Below are 20,228 nucleotides of genomic sequence, written 5' to 3' on the forward strand. Positions count from 1 at the left end.
AAATAGCCAATCGGAGCATGCAGTGGGAAATTCAAATAATCTCTTTGTTTGAAAACTATAAAACCCCCTGCTTTTGCCCCAGCTCCTTGTCCCCAGACCTGCATTGGCCCTCTAATCTGAGTCCCCAACTCTACCCCCCTACGCTAGCCTCTGCGTGAGTCCCCAGCTAGCCCTCTAATCTGAGTCCCCAGCGCTATCCAGACCTGCTTTAGCCCCAGACTGGCTGCTGATCCCTGCTTGCTCAGACTCTAAGAAACTACAAGACTGCACCTGGAGCCCTCAGCTCTCAGTATTTATCCATCAAGGTTGGGGGCCCTGACACTCGGAGAAACACAAGGTAACAGAACTGCTTTTCAGGCTAGGTAACAATACTCTTAAATATCTATTCAGGTATTGTGTGACCCCTTGTTGTGTCAGTATGTACTAGTATTTTGTTGGTAAATTGTTGTTTTAAACCTTAGTTCTCATTGTAATGCTTTTAATGTGATTTTTATTGTGTAACTGTTTTGTGTGATTTTCAAACTTTTATATTGTTGCATGCTTAATAAATACCATCTTTCTAAGAGATTCCCAGTATTGAGTCATTCGCTCATGTTGAACAAACACGATTTATGAACTTTGAACAGTCTGGAATGTGGTCTATTTTTGGCTTGTTGTAGCGTGTAAATCTGTCATAATTTTCAGAGAGCGATATTAAAAACGGGTTTGTACATTACAATAGGACACTGTTTGTTGTAGAGGTCCCACTGAGATCTTGACTATCGAAGGTATCTCTTTATCCCCTACAGTTTTTGGAGGTCCTTTAATTTATTGCTCTTAAGAATATATTAACTGCCTATATATTCATCAATTAATTAGTCAATTCGTGCAGAAATTCATATATTAATACGCTAAATCATCAATTCGTCCATCAATTAAATTAACTTATCAATTCATCCATCAATTCATAAATGAATTAGGAAATACATCAATTAATTAATCAATTCATAAATTAATTTGTCAATTCATCCATCAATTCATAAATTAATTTGTCAATTCATCGATACGAAAGGCTTGATGGGCTTCTGGGTGAATCGATTACTCTATGATTGACCTGTGAATTAATTAATTAATCCCGCACTGTGCCAAAAAGGTGTAACCATATCTAGCCAGTTGGAGCAGGTACTAACCATATCTAGCCAATTGGAGCAGGTACTAAAATTGCAACCAATGAGAATCCAGTCTCAAGCAAAACTGCTTCAGACAATAACTTGCAGCTTACTAGAAAAGGAGTTTCAATCACTTCAGCCACTAACAAAAGAAACAGTTTTCTTTAGTGCATACCGAAGCCCTGAATCACAAATGGAAAAAAATACAAACACATAATCTGTCTCATGATAACATCTATGGAAAGATCTTGGTGGATTTCCATATTATTATTATTATTATTATTATTATTATTATTATTATTATTATTATTATTATTATTATTATTATTTATTAGTCTTTATCCAAGGTGACTTACAGTTTTACTATGCAGTAAGTGACAAATACAATAAATAAAACAAAATATGGTAAAATTACTGTAAATGAATACAAAAGTAATACAGTATTATAATAACAAGAAGTTTGCTGATTGCATCAGTCCAATTGGGTTGCAGGATATAGCAGGTGATGAATTGCTGGATCCAGGATACTGTAAATCTGTGTGCAGAGTGAGCTCAGAGGGGTAGATCGGTGTGTAGAGTCAGATCAGAGGGGTAGATCGGTGTGTAGAGTCAGATCAGAGGAGTAGATCAGTGAGTACAGTGAGATCAGAGGGGTAGATCGGTGTGTACAGTGAGATCAGAGGGGTAGATCGGTGTGTAGAGAGAGATCAGAGGGGTAGATCGGTGAGTACAGTGACATCAGAGGGGTAGATCGGTGTGTAGAGAGAGATCAGAGGGGTAGATCGGTGAGTACATTGAGATCAGAGGGGTAGATCGGTATGTAGAGTGAGATCAGAGGGGTAGATCGGTGAGTACAGTGACATCAGAGGGGTAGATCGGTGTGTGGAGTGAGATCAGAGGGGTAGATCGGTGAGTACATTGAGATCAGAGGGGTAGATCGGTGTGTAGAGTGAGATCAGAGGGGTAGATCGGTATGTAGAGTGAGATCAGAGGGGTAGATCTGTGTGCAGAGTGAGCTCAGAGGGGTAGATCGGTGTGTACAGTGAGCTCAGAGGGGTAGATCGGTGTGTAGAGTGAGATCAGAGGGGTAGATCGGTGTGTAGAGTGAGATCAGAGGGGTAGATCGGTGAGTACAGTGAGCTCAGAGGGGTAGATCGGTGTGTACGGTGAGATCAGAGGGGTAGATCGGTGAGTACAGTGAGCTCAGAGGGGTAGATCGGTGTGTAGAGTGAGCTCAGAGGGGTAGATCGGTGTGTAGAGTCAGATCAGAGGGGTAGATCGGTGTGTACGGTGAGATCAGAGGGGTAGATCGGTGAGTACAGTGAGCTCAGAGGGGTAGATCGGTGTGTAGAGTGAGCTCAGAGGGGTAGATCGGTGTGTAGAGTCAGATCAGAGGGGTAGATCGGTGAGTACAGTGAGATCAGAGGGGTAGATCGGTGTGTAGAGTGAGATCAGGGGTAGATCGGTGAGTACAGTGAGATCAGAGGGGTAGATCGGTGTGAACAGTGAGATCAGAGGGGTGAGATCAGATCGGTGAGATCAGAGGGGTAGATGGGTGTGTAGAGTGAGATCAGAGGGGTAGATCAGTGTGTAGAGTGAGATCAGAGGGGTAGATCAGTGTAGAGTGAGAACAGAGGGGTAGATCAGTGTGTAGAGTGAGCTCAGAGGGGTAGATCGGTGAGTACAGTGAGATCAGAGGGGTAGATCGGTGAGTACAGTGAGATCAGAGCGGTAGATTGGTGAGTACAGTGAGATCAGAGGGGTAGATCGGTGAGTACAGTGAGATCAGAGGGGTAGATCGGTGAGTACAGTGAGATCAGAGGGGTAGATCGGTGAGTACAGTGAGATCAGAGGGGTAGATCGTGGGGTCTACAAGTATGTTTTTGTGCTCCATGTATTTACGATCTAACCATTCAAGCCTTTAAATCACAGACACAAAAACTATGATAACGATTCTACAAAGCTGTTCATTGCCATGACTTCAATATAGCTACCAGTATTCATGGGTCACCCATAAATAACACAGCAATACAAAGGCCTAAACAAATGTGTGCTAAGAGAAAACCCTATTTTAATCTGGGCTCTATTAATTTAAATATTAGTGCCAATATGACATAAGCAGATAAAACTACCCAAAATCTCATTCATGAATCAAAAGGAATAGCTTTGTGTTTTGCACTATTCATAAGGAAGCCCATATGTATTCCTTAATTATAATCAATATTGTGAATATAATGCTATACGTTACTTTATTGAAAAAAATAAATGCATTTCTATTTACGAGATTGACAGTTGGCAATTCATCCTTTCAATTAATTGCAGGACAATCATGGAGTAATCTATTCACCCAGAAGCCCGTCAAGCCTTTCATATGGATGCATTGACTAATTCATTCATTAATTGCTGCACGAATTGATGAATTCGTTGAATTGCCAAAATAATTGATGAATTGATGGCCGAATTGCTGAATTAATTTCTGAATTGATTAATTAATTGACAAATGAATCTATGAATTATCCATGTAGTGATTAATTGATGGATGAATTTCCAAATTAATTTCTGAATTGATGGACGAATTGAAGAATTAATCGATGAATTTATGAACAAATTGACAAATGAATTGATGAATTGAAAAATTAATTGATGAATAGTTTTGGTACAAGTGGCGCTCCATAGTTTACTTTGGACAACAAACTAATGAAGACAGGATGTTCTTACCTAATGCTGGGTCTGCACATTCTTTATACTGCTCTGGGGTACACACAATGGCATTACCTACAGGGGAAAAATACACAAAACTGGGGTGAATTCAACATACCTTACAAGTATGTAGCTCCCAACCTGGTTTTCTTAATGCAATTACTCAAAATATTGTATTTTTATTATTTTTTATATGTCTGTGTTAAGGTGCTTTCATCGGAGTTCCTGAGAGGAAGTGACATATAGTGGATTATAAACAATAATGCCTTTCTCAAATACCACAGAGATGCTATTTTAATACCAGTCCATTACCCCAAAGAATCCCAGGTGAACTATTAGCAGACCAGCAATGACAATACAATGGATTTGGAACAAATATTACACAGTGATCCTGATACAGTAGTGCGCTGGTACTGATCCATATAGGTTCATACCACAGGTATATTAAAATATATGGTAGCATTCTATCAATAGGTCATCTCACTGTAGATACTTCTTACTACAGAACCATTACATTACCATTTCAGAGCCACAGCTTTGTCATCAAAATGAAAACAATTTTCAAAGATGTGTTAACTGAATACAAATAAATATTGCTGACAACATTAGCAAAAAGTAAAATATGTGTGTTTAAATTCTAGCACTCTCCGGAAAGTTTGATTGAATTTCATGATAAAACATGATAATAGTGTGTGCTGTATTTCTGACCAAAGCTGTTGGTATGCACCATGTTTCACTGTAGATATGTATTGTTTCTGGCATGGTCCTTGGCTTCATCTTACCTGGCATATGAACCATCCTGCAGTTGCAGTTCGCAATTAGGTAACGCGTTTCGCAGTCAATGCGACAAGCCGTGATGCTGTAGGTGGAGAAAAACTCGGACTCTATCGGCGTCGACTTGCAGTCCCCCCAGGGAGGAGGGAGGTACATCAGCTAAAAAGTTACCAGGTCAGAAGAAACATATTTAGTTGTGGACCATGTGAATTATTATTTTTCCGGATGTACACAAGTGTTAGGGCTTTTGTGTCCAAAACGTCCTGAAATATTTTTCTTACATAATTGTATAATTAGGTAATTGCTACTGTATGCCAAATGGGAAGTAAAAGCTCAGTGCAACAGACAAGCAGAAACCATGCAATACCAATCACAGGTGACATAGGATGCCCTGAGGACGGCAGAACATTTTGGGAAATGGAGACAGTCAGAAAATGCACAGACCCTTGGAAAGGACAATAGGCTACAATATTTCAGTCTATAAAACCCTTTATGTTTAGCTTACATCCATTTAATAGAAATGGAACACACAATTAGGTAATTTTTTATTCAAGATGTTGTTACACAGAGTGCCAGAAACAATAAGGTATTGGTGAATTTGTTGATGAAATGGGATTGCAAATATCAGCTACATTATTTAGTCTTTTCAGCTCACAGACAAATTCCGCTTCTGAGACGTCTCAGAGACATTTCAAAATGTATTTAAAATACCCATTCACACAGCATGAAATTGCGTGATCTATGACAGTATAATACTGTCATAACCCTTTCACGCAGCCAAAGGGATCATTTCACACAGTCAAAGGGAACTTTCAAACCTGTCATTCAACATATCATTTTCATGGCAATGATGATTGGCCCATAAATGACAGCATCATGCATCGTTCCTTTATTTCTGAATTCACCTCCTCGTCAGCCCGTAAAGCTAACAATTCCTGAACTTATTCCCGACTCCAATTACTACCTCGTTCTTCAGCAGCCATTGTATTTGAAAAAAATGAAAGCGTGTAACACCAACGACAAAAACACCCAACACGTCCGGTATACATGCAGTCACGTGGTATGTTGACTTTCAATCCATGCCCACTATAGTGCTTCAGGCACAGCATTGCACACAGGAGCTAAGACGGTTCAGTATGGAAGGCCATCCCGGTCTAAAGCACATTATTTAGTACACGTTCTAATTTGACTTTAGTACGTGCAGTAATTACAGTTATTACGCATACTAATTTGGCCAATCAGATCACTGAAAATTAAATTAGAACCAATCAATTAAAAAAATAGTATATGTGTAATAAATTACCCTATTAAAAGTCGCCTTACATCTGCCATTCTCGTCCAATTCGTGGTGGTATATGGACTTGACATTTGGTAATGTCTAGTGAAAGATGGACACTCCCGGACCCTCCGAGACAAGCATCAACCGGTGGTTTCAGAGCCTTAGAAATTGCTTTAATTCCATGGTAACCCCACTGTAACTAATATGTAATTTTAAACAAGTGTTGAGAGATCTGACATTTAATCTAATATTAGCTACGGTAACTCAATATTTATGTGTAAAACCGAAATACATATAATTAGAAAATAAAATAAAAACGATTGTGTAATTTGACAATACAAACTGAACCGTGTCCCGGTCAATATTGTCTCTCTCAAAAAGTCGGCAGCACTCAGCAAATCTATATTTGCACTGTAGAAGAAATTCTCTCACCGCCATGATTTGCAATTTTCCTTATACTTATTCTTTTTTTAAGCGCATTTCATGTCTGAAATTGAAAAATGTTTCATCCCAAAGGTGATTGGCTACTCTTATAATTACGCTGCATGACTGTAAAATGACCAGCCACCACGAAGGTACTACTGTAAAATGACCAGCCACTATGTCAGTACTACTGTAAAATCACCAGCCACTACGCAGAAAATGCCAAAGGTAAAGTAAAAGTTGTCAAAATCAAACAACCTCTTCCACATAAACTGCCTGACACTTTATTAGGACCAAACAAACCCCGTAGTTTAAGTCTACCCAGCAATCCTGACGGCGATGACTACTTTCATGATGATAATGCACCCATCTGCCATACCAGAATCGTGTGCAAATGATTTGAAGAGCATGCCAGAGACTTAAGGATCTCAATCCAATTAAGCAACTGGGATGAACCTGAATGCCACATTTGTAATCATGATGCCCAGCTGAACCTGATATGTACATGTCCTGATAAAGTGGCAAGGCAAAGAAATTATAAACATCTAATTTATTTACGCAGTATTTTGGATTTGGTTTATTGGCCTTGCTGGCTCATTTCAACACTAATTCACTAGTCAGAATTATCAAGGTTTAGTGCTTGATAGGAGATTCCATGGACAGAACACCTCTGTCAAACTACTTCAGTTTATTGAAATGGAGCATACATTGAATGTAAACCATCTTGATGTCTTGTTTTGTTTTATATATATATATATATATATATATATATATAATTCTGAGTGCATCTCCAGTGTCGGTGATAATTCAAAGATGTCTTTTAGCTTGTCTGTCTGTTTTATGGTAAAGTGGGTCAAGGGAGACAAAGCTATCTGTTGTTTGCAAAGACTGTTCCAGGGAAAGCAGCAAGCTAATGATACAAGATAAAGAATTTCATCATAAAATAAAATCTTTCAAAAATAAAAAAAAAAACATGATGCTTCTGAACCCCATCTTACTTTGATTTACACAGCAGTAAAGTTTCATTTTCATATAAATCTAACAGAATCAGAATGCTGTACAAAAATAAGAAGAGATATTGTCGATCCTTCAATGCATCCTTCAATGCATGTATTTTTTTCACGGTAAAAAATAATTTAATTCATGGCACATCACATTCTAAAATGATATATTTCACGATATATATTTATATTTATTAGAGCAGAAGAATAGCCTTGTCACATTCAAAACCGATCCATTTTCTTTACAGTTATACAACAAATGTTCTTAGATACTTCGTGGAACAACAGCCAATACAAAATTTCATAATATTTCGTACAAAATATACAACATATAAATAATAAAAATATCACATTTTAAAGAAATCGTGCTGCTCTATGCAATCTGTTCAATCATTTACAAGAAACTAACCGTGAATAAAATACAGCCTTTGACTGATTTGTTGGACCAATGAGTGAGGAAGGGGGCAGGACTTGTGTATGTGTGTGGAGATGACAGTTTGAAAAAGAGAAGCGGGATCTGGTGGCGGGAGAACTGAGAGAGAGTTAAGACAGGTTGAGTTTACGAGTGAGAGGAATCAGAGCCATTGTTCACAAAAAGCTAAAAAATAAAATAAAAATACAGCTGTTTCCTACTGCTTTGAACTGCAACTGTTGTCTGTCTCATTATATCCTGGAAACCCCGCAGCTCAGCGCTACAATACGTAAATAAATCATGTTCGCCTGTGGGGAGTATCAACTTCAACCTCCGCCTCGATCTCTTGCCTGTCACTCAGCAGCGAATGCACGCATCCACACGGCAGACGGTTACTCTGTCTCAAGCATTAATACCCTGTATCTTTCTAAACAAGGGATTTAGTGGAGCTCCCTAATAAAAGCTGAATCTCAAAACAATAATAATATAGTACATATAAATAATAAAAATATCATCTCACATTTTAAAGAAATCGTGCTGCTCTATGCAATCTGTTCAATCATTTCCAAGAAACTAACCGTGAATAAAATACAGCCTTGACTATAATACTCCAATCAGCTGGGACATCCTCTGTTTTGATTGATTTGTGAAAAATCTTCGCCATTGGCTTGGCAATGACCTCCCTTGTTTCTTTAAGCACTCTTAGGAATTTGCCATCCGCACCAGGGGATTTGCTAGTTTCGAGATATTGTGCAGGCTTTGTCTCATTCCTTCAAAGTTGGCCTTCTGGAAATTGTAGACCAGTGTTTTGGATGTTGCTGTTTTGCATTTCCAGTAGGCTTCAGATCATGTGATCGCTTGTTACAAGTGGTTCCATGATTTCTATGTTGTTCACCCTGTCCGTTGAGAATATTAAGTTGAGGCAAGAGCTCTCCCTGGTAAAAATTGTGTTAAGAAGCAGTCATTTTCCACTTCCACTATTTCCACCATTTCCAGTTCTGTCGCTCCACAAATCTGTGTGATTGTTCCAGTTGATACCCAGGAAGTTGAAGTCACCCATGATTATGGTGTCCCCTTCCTTGCGTGCATCTCTAATGTTGTTGTATAAAGTTGCACTGTCATTGGTGCCTGTGGCACACTCCTTGCATCAGTCCTTTTGTTTTCTTTGTTACCTTGATCCAGATGGATTCGCACAGGTTTTGTCCATTGATTTTATCTCAAACAGACTACACTCACTAATTGAGTATTGCTCTCTGTCACTTGGGGTAAGCCAAGTTTCAGTTATCAAAATTAAATTATAGTTTTCTGCAGCTGCTGTAGCTTCCAACTCAAGTAGTTCCAACTCAAGTAGTTTATTTTTAGTACTTTAAACACAGGTTATTGCCCGCCATGATTTGCCTAGTCTCCATCTTTTTACTAGGTTTATACTATGTGATTTACATAAAAGACTTGATTTGGTGCACATACATTTTTCATCAGCATCCCAGAATGTTATGCAGTTTGTCCATCAATTATATGTGTTAAATGGTGGAGGCTGTATGCAAACGGATGAGCATCTTAACCACTGCACAAAAGAGACAGTAATGGCAGTTCATCACACAACACTGCTTGTCGCAGTTACTAGTACACCTATTTTCAGTTTTCCTACCTACAATGAGATAGCTTGTTGTTTTTTCTATATTAAAAATACCCCAAAACAAAGTCACCTGGCTTAGAAAACCTTTAACCTCACAACAACCAAAAGAGCAAAAACATTAATAGTACCGTCGCCACCACTTATACCGTCCAGAGTTATTTTGGGCAGCCGTTTATATCGGACAAATAGCGTTTGCCGTTTGCCATTCCCGTTGATTTCAGTAACAAAGGCAAACAGGGCAAACTCAGCTGTTTGGATCTCATTATGTGCCATTCACATAGATTTAAATAACAAACACATTGCTTATACTGTAGTAATTGCTTTTACTAATCCACAAATCAAATGTTTTCATCTTGTTGCCTTACCATTCACATAGATTTCAATAAAAAAGGCAGCATTTTACTGTAGTAAGAAGGTTTGCACCTCGTTACTGAGCGATTACCTCAGTACTGTACCTTGGCTACTTAATCCCTGTACGCAGTGTCAGGTTTATTTACAGTTTGAAAAAACAGCAGTGACTGCAACAGCAAGCAAGCATGGCTGGAAATAGAAAAACCATGAGCATCAGCACGAAAATTCAGTGTACCAGTATATAAAATGTCTTAGATGCTGTGCGCTTGCTAAAACATGCTTGGAACTCTGTCAGTCAGCAAACAATACAACATTGCTTCATAAAGCTGGGAACAATGTGGGAATGGACCTGATTATGGACTGGGGAAGGGGATGGGAGTACTATGTAAATAATGTGTATTTGTAAACTGTGCTATTCTTGTTCAGCTCTGTTAGCATTCTCTGTGTGTTTTGGTGCTTGTGTGAGTGAGAGCGGAGACTGCCTGTGTGTGAGTGCGTCACTGAGGGGGGTGGGAGCAAGTCTGGCACAACCAGTCAGAGAACCACTCGCTCAGGAAAGAATAAACGCCTTCAAGCACATGTCAGCTCGAAGTGAAGATGAGTGGAGATAGGTGAAGCCATAGACGTCATGGTGCATTCCAACTCGTAAGGGCTTCGGTGCAGCATGCAGCAAACCTGGATGGTACACTACCCGCTGCTGTTGCATGGAAACCAATGTTTGGAAGCCCGGGGGCACCCCAAAGCCCAGCTCATGAATGAACGGAGGCTCATTCTGGTTATGAATCTGCACCTTCATGCCGGCCTTATAGGTTGTTTCGTCTGGGAAGATGATTGACACACCAAACAAACATACAAATAAACACAAACAAAAGGAATGGGTTCATTAAGAAAGCACAACTCTAAACAGTACAGTAGGAGCAGACTGAGGCCTATCAATGTATCTATTTTAGAACCTGCCTCATAAACCAATGTCCTTAACCAGACCACACTGTCCCATATAGCATACTGTATTTTCACACATTTGAAGCCAACATGCAAATAATAAAGTGAAGAATCTTGTTCATAAAATTATTAGATTGCTATAATAAATCAATTACTATTATTGTTACTAAAAGTGAACACAGGTACAACTAAGGAATCATAAAAACTCAGTAGTTCTTGCAAATGATTTGGGAATAAATGTAAAAAAATCAGAATGCTCACTTACAAACACGAAAAGAGACATGTTGGTTGTACTGTATTTAGGTAGTTTGGTAGTATAAATTGAAAGGAGACAACACCCCCTTTTTAAGAACTTGCTTTTAGTGTACCTATGTACTAAGCTCCAATAATAGAACATTTATTGCAAAGTGTTATGAATTGGTCAGTCAATCTGTCAATTTGTGTACAGTATTACTTGCATGGTAAAGATTTCAGTGCCATTTTAAATGTGAGAAACATGTGAGAAACATACAAGCTAGTATTCTATTGTTGCACAAAAGCATGTTTTTTTCACCCAAGACTTGGCTAATGTAGCAAACTATATATATTATAGTTATACAACCTGGCATCAAAATGGTAAACGATTTTCAGTGATCCAGTGGGGCCAGTACCTGCAAAGAAAATCTGATTCTTCTAAATATATTAAAAAAAAGAAAAAGCTTGCACTTGTTTACTGATCTTGAACATATTTTTTTTTATTTTCAATCATCTGAACTGTTCATTTTTAGCTCTGGTTGCAGCTCAGCTGACTTCCATGGATACTTATGTTCTAACCAATTTGGAATTCATTTCAAGGCAGGCATTCTATACTCCCAGAGAACCTATCTGAGATGTTTGAATGAAGCTACATATGGAACCTATAAAATCCCAGTCGACGGGATATAATTCTCCATTTTGGTTTATCTGTCAGTACAAGATCTCTTTGCTTGAATTAATGTAGCTTCACCCCTGGGCTTTTACACTGACTCTTGCTTTCAATTTCCTAATGATTTGCACAGCAGGATGAAGTTAATGAAAATGATAACGTACAGTACACACACAGAGTGATCTCCTAATGCACTTTCATATCCTATCTTGCTTTACCGTGAATTGTACTAATTCAGGCCACAGTATTCCTAAATCATAACTTATCAATGCCTCCATTTGAAATCATTGAAATCTTTGTCAAAAAAAATGTACTACTTTGTTTTTAGTTATGGAATATTTTAAAACTTGACACCAAAGGATAAGATGTACTAGAATTTTGACAATTCTGCAACTGTTAATCCAGAGTATATGTTAAAACTTATAAGAAAAAAAAAGTCTAGCACACTGTTTGCAAAGAGCTCCCCCTTCCTGACTGATATAATATTACCACCACATCCATATTTATACAGTACACTGATGAAGGCACGAGCTGAAACATTATATATGTGATTTTAAATTCCTTGTGCAACCGTTAGATAAAGCTGGCAGGTTTAAAATGGATATGCGAATGGTAAATGAGTTTTATATCTGACAGTATAGTTTGTGTTTATGACATTGTGCAGACAACACAAACCAAAATTGTGTAAACACCTCAGAGGCTACAATATCCTGTCGGCTTTTTCAATATATTAGGTTGTCGAATTAAACAGTAGTAGTTTTCAGCTGTCTAAACCACGACTTGAGATAGAAAACTTTAAAACTGTTTATGTGAACTGTTTGGGGAGTAAGACTTTGCATACTGTATATGCATATGGTAGATACATAGATATGCAACCTATCATGATTAAATTATACATGCAGGAAAAAGCATATTTAAATAAACACTTGTTCATGGTATTTCTAATGTCCAATAAAATTATCCTGTATTTTAGATACAAAGTTTTTAGTTTCTTATGGAACAATCTTAAAAATACCATTGGAATAAAGCATGATTTGAATACCAAGTACAGTATTACCCTGAAGAAAAGTTAGCAGAGCCCCTCAAAAGATAACTTATTGGATTACAAGTTTGTATTTGCTTATACTACTGTGCTAATATCAGTAGTTGAGACAGTATACCTGAGAAATGACTATTTGTATGAAACAGTACAATGTACTTTTATCTTACACTCTCTTTTTATGAATACACTGTGACATCAAGAAAACAGTCTAAATCAAGCGACATCTATCTTAACTTTTTTGTGTACTCAAAATGTAATATTTTCTAAAAACCACAAGGGCTGTCATCAATACATATTATTTTTCTGACACCTTATTTCCAATGTAATAAAAACTAACCACCTGCAGGCACCATGAAAGCCCAATAACTATTTTTCATTAAATTATTATTGTGACTCTTGTTTTTAAGAATTCAGTGAAGGATTTGCATAATACAAATTACTATACTGTCATGTGGCTCAAGGCTGGAATTTACTCAGAAATAATATGAATCATTTTACTGCTACACATTTTGAACTAAGGCAATATGTAATAAAATTAAATGTAGCCTTACAGGAGGCTGCAATATATCTCAGTGCTAATGTTGATACATCAAAGTGTAATAAGACTAAGAGCTTTTAAAAACAACAGTGCAGCCATAATTTGCATATTACTAATACTAAAACTGGTCTTCACAAGCATGTACCCCTTGTAGTTAAGCACAGCAGTGGCTGTTAGTCAGTTCAGTAAGAGCTTGAGGACAAAGGTTTGCTGCCTGAGATATTATTGAAGCTATTTATCTTATTTTGTTAAAATTCAGTTGAAGAGGCATATTTTGTTTGTTATTGTTTATTCCATTCTTAATAGAAATAAAAGTGCACCCCCAGCATTGAACCTCATGAGTCTCTGAGTACTGCATTTACTTTTCCTGCCTGTTCCTGTCATGGAGGCTACAGCAGCCCCGCCCTCTGGTGGTTACTAGCGGTTAATATAGTGTTGTTTACTCTTGCATTGCATACATCTGTCCATCCACATGAGTAGCGATAGGACATGGATAACTGTGTGGTCAGCCTTAGGACAAACTAAGTCAGGAAAGCGTGTATATTTAATAACCTATCTGACTGAGGAACAAATACGGTGGCCCAAGAGTGCAAGTCATACATAAAGACAGAAACAAAGCATGACGGAAATAAAAACGTATGACGGAAATGCTGCCCATTTTTATTTCAGTCATGCTCTTCTGTATTTGCCACCCTTTTAAGATGCTGCCCATTTTTATTTTCCTCATGCTTTTCTGTATTCGCCACACTTTTAAGATGCTGCCCATTTTAATTTCTCTCATGCTTTTCTGTATTTGCCACCCTTTTAAGATGATGCCCATTTTTATTTCCCTCATGCTTTTCTGTATTCGCCACCCTTCTCTGTGAATTCAACATGCATCTTTGTAGATTTGCTTGCACTTTTTAAGATTACACTGACCGTACCATAGGAACAGCGTAATAGAGCGTGAAAGTATTTGGTAAACTATTGGTAGTATGCTGATGGATGCAGAATAATGCACAAGAAAGACCACAAGGCCATCATTGTAATAGATATTTATTTAGAGATGGCGGCCATGTGTTTAATATGACTAAAGCACAGAACTGTTATATGTATATTTAGATTTTTCAAGTATGTTTTAATGGCAGAAAATGATAGAACCACATTCTTTTATTTCTAGCTAACATTTTAAGAATATAAACTAACCCTTTTTTGACACAAAGGGGGCATCTGTTACATGACAGGATTCAAACTAGGGTGACCACCCATCCCTAATTGGGCGGGACAGTCCCGGAATGTAATGATCAAGTCCAGGTCCCAGCCTTAATGTCTCCGGGATGGCATTTGTCCCAAATGTGTAGACACAGTGCAATCTTACAGTTTAGCGCCACAGTCAAACCATAGCATATCTGTTTATAGCGCATCACAGCACCGCCTCTGCCGTATTATTTTGCAATGCCTTACACTCGCTCGCTCGCCAGATAAAACAATAAAAAAAAGTATGTATATATCCAGGCGCACCCCCAGAAATCTTTCACATGGTACGCACAACTGAACCACACCGACATCTCATCTCATGCCGATAACGACTCTCCATCAACATGTGTTTGTGTCAGAGTGCTGCATTTCTGTTCTTTCTTGAGTTTCCCTTTTTCAAAATGAATAAACACAGCGTGCTGCCATCGAGACAGAACAGCAACCACAGTGACAGCCAAATAGTGTAGAACAATAAAAGCTACAAATAAACCTATTTCAAATACAGACTTTAATGAAAAACTAGCTCGCAAATATTTATGCTGGTTCCATTTCTAATAATTTTACTCTCACAATCACTACAACTAATCAGTACAAAAAAGTTAAAAAACAAATATGTAAATATGTCCCAGCATAAGAAACGGCAGGTGTCCCGTTTTTGCATTTTGAAAAGGTGATCACCCTAATTCAAACAGGCATTCAATTTCTCACATAGTGGTTTGTTTGAGGGAGGCCCTTCTCTATCTGCAAGTTTGATTGAGTATAGTAAGAACACAGGGAAAGAACACAGACTTTAAAATGGTGAAGTATTCTTTATTTAATCTACCTCTTACTTCATCTTTTAAGATACATTTTGATTGGCTTAACATGCATAACTTGGTATTTGATATATAGTCAAGTCTCTTCTGCCAGTCATCAGTTCAAGTTATGTATACCAAGCTAAAGCACTTAGAAGCATTGCAAAATCTGTGGTCCTTTTCAGATCTGTTTAAAATATAACCTTCTCAAAAATGTTGTTTTTGAACATAGCTAAAAGTTACCCATTCATCAATTTTCTGTGCATTTTCAGTTATGTTCTCCATTGTCGGAATTATTTGATTTAGAATACCAGCCCCCCATGCTATTTTCATCACTCACCTGGACTTCCATCTATTTTATCAGACTTTCTTTTTGCTGAATTCATTGCTTTAAAGTGACATGGATGACACCATGAAGTATAGCACCATTTTGAAAAAAAGCAACCAGTTCACGGTTGCATACTGTAATAGTGGAGGACCACTCTAAGCTTGCTTTATGATTCCATTACACTGCATGACCACTAGCTGCTTGCCACATTTGGTGCATTACAAAGCACAGTGCTCTTTGCATCTGGTATGGTTTACTATTATATTACATCAATGATGTGACTCTGATGTTAAACAGATTAAATCCCCCCAGATTGTCAAAAAATAATATATACTTTAATTGATCCTAAGCTTTAAATGATACTATGGTACTAAATCACCAAGGAAACATTTATTGGTGCAGTGTTCATTGAAATCTCAGAGCATACTGTTGCAACAAATTCAGCAGAAATAAATCTCAGCAATGAAAGGCTCTACATTACCTTGTATCACTCTCACACACACACACACACACACACACCCCTAATCAGGACAGTCTCTCATTCTATTGAACAACTTCACTTGAGCACTTGATCATGAGATTAGGATTATTGATCTGCAGCCAACTAGAAATGTGCAGTGTGTACTGTATCTAATTGCATTCCAACCTTGGTGTAACAGGCTTGTAAAGTGGTGGTAACAAACACCCTTCATAGAAATTATATCCACACCAGAAAATTGCATATCAAAATTAGTATTCTAAATCCTAACAGTAGAAATTATGTTTTTCATCTTCAAAAGCATATAACTAAATATTTACTCAATGGGGACACTGACTGAAAACACTGCATGTAATACCTGTAGTACTTTTACATATAATTATTGTACGGTTCTTTACATTACTTCTGTTAAAATATAAAAAACTGAGACCATGAAACTATCTCTATAAATGTTTTTTCTTTGTGTAAATATAATTTTTAATAGTGCATGTTTTAATACACAACCCCACACTTCCATTGGGTGCAAATACAGACATTTATAAACTATAACCACTAAATGCCCTAAATGGGTGGGGATGGTGAAGGTGGTGGGCGTAGTGAATGTTACTTCATTTAAATACCCTTTGCTGTTGGCATGACACAAATGTCTGAAAACCAGGAGCTACACCAAATCCCAGCTGGTCTATGAAGGGAGGCTCATCTTGGCTGTGGATTTGAACTTTGACCCCTGCTTCATAAGAGGTCTCATCTGTGAATACAGCAGGTCATAAAAGATAACAACAGATTCTAATAGCAACACCCTGCCCAACAGTCCAAATTACATTTTTATTTACCCAATATCAGTCAAGTTTTCAATATGTGACAGTACAGGATAAAAAAAGTACAGAAGACTGTAAACTAGTTGTATAGTTTCTGATATCAACTCTGGGCCTGATTGTCTGATAACTTGCTGAGTGTCTCAGCCCTGGTAATACTACAATACAGGGCAATAACTGGTTACTGACTTCCAAAACTTTGTAATTACATAAGGAATGTATGTAATTTTAGTCTAGTTAATGTATGTGCTTTGTGTAAATTGATGTAACGTAATACTTTTCCCTACTCTTAATTGCCATTCCACTGTCAACTTATTGTTTACCTCACACTTTAATTTCTATATAGCTGGTTATTTTTGTTTCCTTTTTAGTTAATACTTGGTCCAAAATTTGGAATGACTGATTTGTTAGAAAGTGTTCAACGCTCGTGTCTAAAGTTATTATTAGTTTATTTAACAGACGCCTTTATCCAAGGCGACTTACAGAGACTAGGGTGTGTGAACTATGCATCAGCTGCAGAGTCACTTACAATTACATCTCACCCGAAAGACGGAGCACAAGGAGATTAAGGGACTTGCTCAGGGTCACACAATGAGTCAGTGACTGAGGTGGGATTTGAACCGGGGACCTCCTGGTTACAAGCCCTTTTCTTTAACAACTGGACCACACAGCCTAAGTGCACTTAGATGTGTTTGCAAGAGCAAAAATAACAGTTTGAGGCTGTAATAAAAGTAACTTTCTCTATGCTGCAAGGTTATTGTGCCATCTGGAACATTAAAGCAGGTTGGCCAGCATGTGTTAAGTGGAAATTTAACTTGACCTAGGCCCGGACCAAATCAAAACTTTGACAACCCGCTAATCGCACTTAACAAAACTGTATTTAATAGTTGTCTTTTTTTGTAAGCATCTTATTTCTTCTACTCATAAAAAGAAAACGCTATTAAATACAGTTTTGTGAAGTGCGATTAGCGAGTTGTTAAAGTTTTAATTTGGCCCCAGCCCTAGTTTCTTTGTCCATCCAGCAAGGAATGCAATGGAATGTGTCACCAAACAATGAGAAGTGGTACAGAGTACTGACATGAATTAAAACAATGTAATTTAATTTAAAAATAGTAATTAAACCATCATAATTTTAGCTGAGTGACTGACAGGTGACATCAACAACTGTAAACCACCAACAAAGCCTAAAGCAAGGTATAGCCATATTGAATAAGTCTCTGCTAGATGTAGCTAGACACAATGAAGAAGACACTCAAAACACTGAAATTAAATTCTAGTGATTACTTTATCTACTTTTTTTATCATGGAATGTCACATTTTGGTTGATTCAGAAATCTAAACAAGTACAGCAAAAACATATTACACATTCATCAGCTCATATTAAAGAAAATGGAATTAGTGCATTTATTGTTAACAAATGGACTTGAACATTTCCATTTGTTTGTCTCTGCGGAAGGTTAAATTGTCATTATGTCATGCTTTTGCTTTATTACTCAATGGTCCAGATAATAATTATCTGCATAATCTTATGTGACTCTATTTACTAAATCTTCTAGGGTTTGTTGGATCAAAGATGGAAAAAACACATATTATTACAGTAATAGATAAAATTTTTGTTGTTTGTTTAAAAAAAAAAAAAAAAAAAAAAAAACAGGATTCTGTTGATACAGAAGATGGTGCTCTGCTACAAATTAGGACTATAGTGGGAATCTTCTCTTTTATGGCTATATCCCCTGCACTTTAGGTTCATATACAGAAACCCACATAACTAGTTTCTAAAATTGCACACAACTGGTTGCCTGAGACTGACTGTTGGTCTTTCCCAAAGAAGCCAGTTACCTGTTTGAGACTTTCTATCATAAGTGGAACATCTTACTGTAGCTGCATGTAACCTACAGTATAGTAAAGTTGCCTTGTGTAAGTGGCCCATTTGACCAACAACACAGTAACAGACAAAATATGCCAGATTTGGTATCATTCAGAATTTCAATCCCAATACATCTCACATCAATTTTATTGGCTCAAAACATTAACCTAGTTAATCTATTGTCACTGGCAATCATTAAGTGTGTTTTCTGGAAATTCAAAGGCAAAAGCACATTTTCAGAGAGACATACATCAATTGTAATGCATCCAGACTAGTAACTTAGTAGCTGGGAGAAGCTGTTCAATTATTGTTCTCAGCGGTTTCTCACTTGCTTTATATTATTATTATTATTATTATTATTATTATTATTATTATTATTATTATTATTATTATTATTATTATTATTAATAATATTATTCTTTTTTAATTTGCCTTTGCACTTCAAAATGGTGCCCAAAGTGGTTACATAGTTAAAATGTTGTATTATGTATTTATTATGTATGTGCTCCAGTGTAAAAAGGTATAATAAATAATAAAATTGAAGTTGTAGGATTGAAATAAGTTCATTCATTGCCAATAGGTAAATCAGGAAAAACTGTAGGGGTGGTGGCAGAGCATCTTCTAAGCTTTGGATAGCCAGACAGTCTTGCAGCACAACATTTGATAAAGAGCACCGATAACAAGGTTAGATGAGAACACAATGCCGTCAGGGGGCAAAGGTAGGAATACGACAGCAACATTACATATTTTTATTATTAAATGCATTTTAAAAAAATGCACTTTTACGGTAAAAAGGGAGTGCTGCAGAAATGAAATGACGTGCACTAAAGTTCAGATATAACCTCGACCTCTGCAAAACAACTTTAACTGCATAAACATGTACATTTGCTTGCTTACAGCCCCTTATTTTCCACCTTTCTCTCTTATCAAGTCAGACTGTGTATATATATTAACAGTCTGTTTATTTAAAGATTTTTATTCCAGTGATAAATGGACTATAAAACCTTTGTTACAATATTAATGTGACAACATAGGGTGCAGCAAAGGTAAAGTAGTGTGTTTCTTGTTGACTAATTCCTGCCAAAGTAGAGCTCTGATTACGTGTGTGAACGTTTACCCCCAGAAATAAAGGCATTGGTTTTGCTGTGCTCACCGGTCTCGCCCCAGACGGGAAGGTACTCATCCTGCTGAATGTCCAGCATGATCTCCAGGCCATTCCCAGTTCCACCCTTCAGTGTGGTCAGTATTGGATTGCCGTCTAGGCCAGAGTTAAACGTGTAACATTTCCCGTAGCGTGTGTATATCTGTGGGGAAACAGAAACAGAAAATTAACTCGCGTATTTAGTAGATTGTCAATTTGTAATTTCTCTAGAAATATTCACACTTTGAACAACTTGTATTGTATAAAGAAAAAAACAATCAACGTCAGTAAGTGCCAGCACCATCTAATGAACACCTACTGTGGATCAAGTTTCATTTTTTATCACTAAATAGCACTGGCTCTTACAACTATTAAGACACTTTGACCGATCTTAGCAATGTTACTTATCTTTATGATGC

At 37.3% G+C, this 20,228-nt stretch overlaps 1 protein-coding gene across 5 annotated transcripts in view; it reads right to left on the reverse strand.

Moving 5' to 3' along the window:
• asic1c (acid-sensing (proton-gated) ion channel 1c) overlaps nt 1-20,228 on the reverse strand; it is a 326,563-nt gene that overhangs the window by 16,978 nt on the left and 289,357 nt on the right. For all 5 annotated transcript variants that reach the window (XM_059022992.1, XM_059022991.1, XM_059022990.1 and 2 more), the window contains exons 2-5: nt 19,822-19,972; nt 16,607-16,734; nt 4,631-4,781; nt 3,867-3,923 (exon numbers count right to left, since the gene is read on the reverse strand). In XM_059022992.1, coding sequence (XP_058878975.1) covers nt 3,867-3,923; nt 4,631-4,781; nt 16,607-16,734; nt 19,822-19,972 — 487 coding nt within the window. The remainder of the gene's footprint in view (nt 1-3,866; nt 3,924-4,630; nt 4,782-16,606; nt 16,735-19,821; nt 19,973-20,228) is intronic.

This window comes from Acipenser ruthenus, chromosome 4 (genome assembly GCF_902713425.1).
Source record: "Acipenser ruthenus chromosome 4, fAciRut3.2 maternal haplotype, whole genome shotgun sequence".
Lineage (NCBI taxonomy): Eukaryota > Metazoa > Chordata > Actinopteri > Acipenseriformes > Acipenseridae > Acipenser > Acipenser ruthenus.